Below are 6,595 nucleotides of genomic sequence, written 5' to 3' on the forward strand. Positions count from 1 at the left end.
TTCCACAGGCTGTAATACAGCAACGAGTTAGTCCATATACTGACAGCAATAATAAATTATACAAGATTTTCTATTTTACCGGTAATGATCGCCTTTTATCTGAAATAAAGTAACACATTCTAATTGAGGCACATTTAAAAGCAACTGATGATGATTCGCAGGTTGAAAGTTCCAAAATTTGCATACCTTCATCTCCTCAAGAGGACCTCTCCATGTGCAGCCATGCGACTCCTTAAAGTGGCAGAACACATTATGATGCAAAATTTCTTTCTTGGCAAAGTTGTCTGCAAAAAGCTATGATTAAAAAGAGGGGGATTATAATTAGGATATCACAAAAAACAACTGCTTGGTAAATAACAATTAATTTACACTTTCAAAGGTAAGTTTTGGCCTTTACGTCTTTGATTCTTGAATAACGCACAGGCTAGGTTGACAATGGGATTAACTGACATGGTTTGTCCTTGTCCAGTCTCTTCTTGCTGCATCACTTTCATTTATTTAAACACCCCATTGGCTTAGTTCATTAGTGGGCATTAAACTCAGTCAAACATTTTCATGCCATAATGTACAAAAAATAATTCTCAAGGTGGTGGTTTCTGACAATAAGCAGTTTAAGTTTTGAAAAGATCAAAATGACGGGAATAACTATTATTGTAAGGATTTACAAGGTCTTCTGTGTGAACTGGCTTTTAAGAAAGTTCATTGCCTCTTTTAAGTGCATGCAAAAGTAAATTCTGATTAGTCAGCCTGTACGTAAGGAGTTCTATAAGAAACATACCACACTTGAAAAAAGGATACTCACCTTCAATTCATCCAATTCTTCATTACAAATGGGACAAATGCGATCAAATTCCCTAAAGTAATAAGAAAATTAAAGTAAACACCAATAAATAGGGGCATGAACCAAACATAAAATAGTAGAATGTAAGGCATTCCGTTTGAAATAACTCAAACATTTGAAATGGTTTAGCGCACAGAAGGGCTCCAACAACCTTTAAATAGAAATAACAACAAGAAAAATTAACCCTAACCGTAACGGTTAAATCTTGCAAATATGTCTAGGCAGAAACTTACTCAGTACAAGTTTCACCATCAGATATAATTAGATTCTATTCTACTTGTGTAGTGGGAGTCGCGGTGGCCTCATGGTTAGAGTGCTCGACTCCGGATCGAGTGGTCCGGGTTCGTGTCTTGGCTGGGGACATTGTGTTGTGTTCTTGGGCAAGTCACTTTACTCTCACGGTGCCTCTCTCCACCCAGGTGTATATATAGTTTACGTCATAGAAATTGCGGCATAAGGGGTTTACTCACGAATTGTTTGTGTCAAAAACCCGAACGAGCGAGGAACGAGCAAGTGAGGGTTTTTGACACAAACGAGTGAACAAAACCCGTACAAAGCACTTTCTATGTCTTGAACTGTTTATTACACATAAGACGAGAATTTTCATTAAAATAGTTTTCTGAACGCAAATTAGAAACAAAAACTCACTAACAATAGAACCAAATGCAAATTTAATTTAATTCAATAACAAAGTACGATTTGCACGAGATGCACCAACCTCGTTCCCAGGGTCTCTCTTCTCTGCCTCCATTGTCGTTGAGAGAAGACCCTGGTTCACGCTGGTCACGTGTCTCCCAGAATCTGGGAGGTTGGCGAAATGTGTGTTAGGGGATGGGTGGCAATGTAGGCTTTGTTGACATTGCAAAGAAAGGAATCAGCACGCAATTGATTTTGTGGCCAGATAGATAACCATTGACAAAACGTTTGACAGCAGTATTTTATGTACTACACATATGGAACCCGATGTGAAAGAAAAAAAAGTTGTGGTCAAATCGATCAGACGCCACAGAAAATATCCTCACGTTATTCAAGTTTTCATCCGTGTGAAGGTCCGGATCAACGAAGAATGCTAATAGTTTGCGACAATTTTAAAGGAAAGAAAATTTTGTCGTGCAAGAAAACAAGCGAAACGGTTATCCATGGAAAACAAACATGTTCAGCGATCAGCCGGTGTGTTGTTATTTAAGTTCTCGAGTCACATATCGACCTCAAATCCATCAAATCAAACTGTATTAGCATGTGCAGGTATTTCACTTTGTTCTTTGATTTTCGTTTTTCTTTCGAAAGTTAAACAACGTGATTGCTAAGGTCGCAATCTTGTACAGCGAGTTGACAGTTTGACTTATGATATTTATATTTCAACAACTTCGTGTAAATTGTCGATGTCGTTAAGATTTTTTTTACCACTGCACCGCGCTTTAATAGCGTGTATATTTTTAGTCGCAGTAAAATAAAAGAGACATTTTTATCAAGCCAACGTAGTGTTTGGTGTATTCTTTTATGTTAGTGTTTGTTCTGAAGAAGCAACTTTGGCTACTAACGAAATTAATTTTTTTTAAAGCGAACGTCAATCGCCGCTCGACATTGAAGTCGTCTTGTCGATCACAAAAGCTCTTGCTTTTAGTTTGACCGCTTTTGTGGGAATTCATCTCCTGTGGGAATATAACATCAGCTCTTTTGACCTTTTTATTTTAGAAATGCCTTGTTAAACGAATATTTTTTCGCCCAGGTGCGGTTGCGGGATCAAAATATAACGAAAACACTACCCTAGTGGAAAAATGTTTGTCGACGAGTGCCACGTGACCAGCGTGAACCAGGGTCTTCTCTCAACGACAATGGAGGCAGAGAAGAGAGACTCTGGGAACGAGGTTGGAGATGCACGAGTGATTGGCATGGAAACGCCTTTACGCTATCGTTGATTGGTTATACTTCCACATGTGAAATAGCTGTACGCCATTCTGATTGGCTGTATAAGCCTTTTCCACATGTGAAAATAAAGCGTATAGATTTGTTCAAATGAGCTTTATGGAATAAAATCCTTATGTCATGTGTAATAAAAATGAGTACCGGCGAAATGCTGAGGGAAACCCTGCGATGGACTAGCATCCCATCCAGGGGGGAGTAGAAATACTGCTAGTCGCTTTATGCTAAGGAAACCGGAGATAAGCGCCGGCCTGATGGGCCTTCTGGCTCGTAAGCAGAGACTTTACCTATTCTACTTGTGTAAGGCTGAGTCTTTCAGTTTGTGTCTTAGTGACATATCGTTTCCCGAAAAACTCCACGCGTGCCTGCGCAATGTTGATTGACCAAAATGAAATCTCCTTTGGTGACTCTTAATCAAACCAAAGGATTTTCCTTGTCGTGAAGAGATAATAATCTACTGGCCAACAAAGAATAGCGACATCAAATAAGCCGTGAGTAAGTGTGACATGACTTAACTACGCCTTTGTAAGAAACCAGACTTCAGACAAAAGCTGTAATAACTTTTCCAACGCTCGATTATACACCATGTGAAGTGTGACGAACCGTGACATTTAGCGAGAGGAATACGGTGGAAGGAATGCGTAATCCCAAAATAGAACTTAGCGCTATCGTAAGTATTCGTAATTATTCCATCTTGTTCTTGTTGAACAATTCGGGCGAACTATAATCGATTACTTCGATCGCTCTCACACAAAAAATGAAGCTCAATCGATTTAAGAAGCAGCACACCAACACACCGTTGTTACATCGCTGGAAGATTGCTTTCAAACTCAAAAATTCACCTCATGGAATTCCTGTCCAAGGTAACTGTGCGGTGCACTTTCGTTGATCCTTTACGCGCCGCAATTCAAGAAACGCCGCAATTCAAGAAACACCGAGCATTGCTTTTGGTTTTCAAATGTGCCAACCACAGGAACAAAATGCAATGCTAAATGCAAAGACCGCGTAGTACTTGCGTGTACACCGATATGCCTCGTGTTTACTAGGTATTACAATTGGTTTCCAATAATTCTCAGAAATAATGTAAAAGAAGTGACATTGTTGCTCATGATGTACCACTGTCACAAACGTCGCAAATTGTTTTAATGAGTAAGCAAGCGAATATAAAACTCAATAGCCCAGATTTTGGCTACCCTGGGTACCAAAGGGTTTTTTTCCTTTGGCGTGATCTCTATGAGCGGCGAAGCCCAAAGCTGTCGTGGCGAGGAAAAAAGGGAGCTTACGAAACGAAGACTACGACGGCTACGAGGACTTCATTTAAAAATACGAGTTCGCGTTATTCATATCACTACGAAACTATTTCATGTCATTTCGCGTTAAAAATGTGTAGTTACTATCGAGGAATTAAACTGGTATGAGTGGGTTGGAAGCGGAGGAAGAGAACTGAAAATTCATCGTTATGCGCTAACGTCCTCCACAGAACCTTGAATTTGGTCATTTCACGCCGTCATTTAGGAGATGACGGCAAAGAAATGTACCAAAATGAAGAACTCGCGTGCAGAGCGTGCAGACCCATTATTTTTGCTCACTAAACCTATTGTTTTGTAGCGTCGTTGTTGCCGTCGGCGGCGTCGTCGTTTCGTAAGCTCCCTAAAAACACTCTCTGGTCACGGCGGTTGAGAACCTCACTTGCATGATTTGCGTTTATGAACACGGTCGCTGATTGGTTTGCGTAGTCAGGGCCAGTCCTTTCCGAGTAAAAACAATTTAACACTCAATTTCACTGGTTTAACGGCGGTAGTGCACCCAAGTGGCCTCAAAACCGGTTTTTGAGCGCAAGGAGTGTTACGAAAACAAAACTGGCGGTGGAAGGCTGTGAATTCGAGCAAGCATTTAGAGGTTTGCATTGTACAATACACAGTAAATTCTGGATTTTCGGAGATTATAGAATTGAAACCTGTTCAGGAATTTCATTTTTCGTTATTTGTCCCTTGAATGCCTTGATTGATTCGCATATCCTATACAGCTGAAAGAAAATCCTAAAACCGTGAATTAACCCTAAAAATATTGTGGTTCGAGCAAAAAACCAGCCACGCGTGAGAAAACTAAACCGCAACCACCAATGGTAATTAGTTTGTGGTTTCATGTCGCTTTTGATTGGTTGCTGCACGATGGAAACTGTCAAAATCAAAACGTTCTATTCCCAAAGGGCTTGAATTGGGTACAACATTGACACCACTCTAGAAAACCGGTTTGGCAAGATATCTTATGGAAGTGTGCTTTTTGTAACCGCCTCTCCGTTTTAATCGCTCCTCGCGAAAGAAAAATAAAACCTCTGGCACCCAGGGTAGGTTTCGGCGTCATCGTGATACCATTCTCAAGGCACAGTGAACAAATTACATATAATGCAGAGATGTTCTCTACAATTTGCATAAATGTAAATATTTTCCACACCATTCCAAAGTGTTTCTATTGTTTTTGTCCTCACTGCCTCACCGTAAAAGCTGTATTTGATATTTCAAAAATGGCCTATTGGTTAGCAATATTATGACTGATGCACATTGACATTATTCTCAAGTCAAATTAGCCAGCGTTTAAAATTTCAACTATTTTTACCCATCTGTGGCTGTCAAGGCCGCTATTTACGCTCTCTGATTTTCGGCTCAGCCTTGCTTGCTGACCCGAAGCACCGAATTTTTTTGGTGACTGAAATACTCGAGCTAGAAAACTTACGGGCCAGCTCTAGGTTTTTTTTGAAAGTCGAGTGCTGTGTACACATATATACGCGGGAGATCCATTAATGCCTCGGGATTCGGGCCGAAACTCTGCGGGGGAAAAATGAGAAACATCCAGTTGCTTAACACCTGGAAAAAAATGAGAACTTTTTGACCTTAAACAAGAAATGAAGTCTTAAATTGCCTTCATGGGAATTTTAATATCTCGTTAACTTAGCATATGAGTCAGTGATATTTCGCGACATCAGAAGGTGAAAATACAAGGCTTATCATGAGACTAATTTGCATATTCCTTTTTGCGCAAAAGGAAAAGCTGCTTACTATTGAAACTAAGGAAACAACAAAATAGAAGCTAACTTAGCCTCACCTTATAGAACGCAAGATGCAACCTCGACAAAACCTGTGACCACAAGTAGTTTGCACTGGTTCTCGCAGACCCAAAAGGCAGATAGGGCATTCATATTTACTTTCCAGAGGTGAGTCAAAATACTTGTCGTAACCTTCAGAATTTTCAGTAGACGAGGGCTCGCTTCTCCCAATGAAACATACAGTGCCTGGGTCAAGAGTCCCACGCAGAGGAAGTGCTCTCTCCTCTCCACCAAACGAACGAGTCAGCTGTCCAGCATTTTTCGGGATCATTTCAAAAGTTTTTCGCAACGTGGTTTTTTCATCTAATTTATACCATAGTAGGCCTTCTAAGAAAAAGCGGGGCAGTCCCCTATCCCATAATGCAATTTTACATAGAAGTGGCACACTTGGCGCACGACTTATGAAGTCAGAGTAAGTCATGTGACAGTTGCTTAGAGTGGTCGAGGAAATACTTCGAGTCGTACTGGAGAAAGTCGGAGAAGCGGTCACCCCAAAACGCAGACTGCAGACTGTGCAGACCGTGCAGACCAGGGGTAAAATATGGCGTTACCCTCACTATTATTGAGAGCTAACCGTAAACAGGCTAACCTGAATGTTATTTAGGCCTAATTAGGCTAACCGAATATTATTTAGGCCTTATTCAGGCTAACCGAATTTTTATTTTACAGACGGTCTGCACAGTCTGCAGTCTGCGTTTTTCAGTGTCCCTCGGAGAAGTGTCCTTTTG

At 40.6% G+C, this 6,595-nt stretch overlaps 1 protein-coding gene across 1 annotated transcript in view; it reads right to left on the bottom strand.

Moving 5' to 3' along the window:
- Positions 1–5,954, bottom strand: part of LOC138059130 (TNF receptor-associated factor 6-like) — a 13,922-nt gene extending 7,968 nt beyond the window's left edge. The window contains exons 1-3 of the mRNA XM_068904664.1: positions 5,867–5,954; positions 803–854; positions 187–294 (exon numbers count right to left, since the gene is read on the bottom strand). Coding sequence (XP_068760765.1) covers positions 187–192 — 6 coding nt within the window. The 5' untranslated portion in view covers positions 193–294; positions 803–854; positions 5,867–5,954. The remainder of the gene's footprint in view (positions 1–186; positions 295–802; positions 855–5,866) is intronic.
- Positions 5,955–6,595: the final 641 nt, after the last annotated feature.

The sequence above is a fragment of the Montipora capricornis genome, chromosome 8, assembly GCF_036669925.1.
Source record: "Montipora capricornis isolate CH-2021 chromosome 8, ASM3666992v2, whole genome shotgun sequence".
NCBI classification, from domain to species: Eukaryota; Metazoa; Cnidaria; class Anthozoa; order Scleractinia; family Acroporidae; genus Montipora; species Montipora capricornis.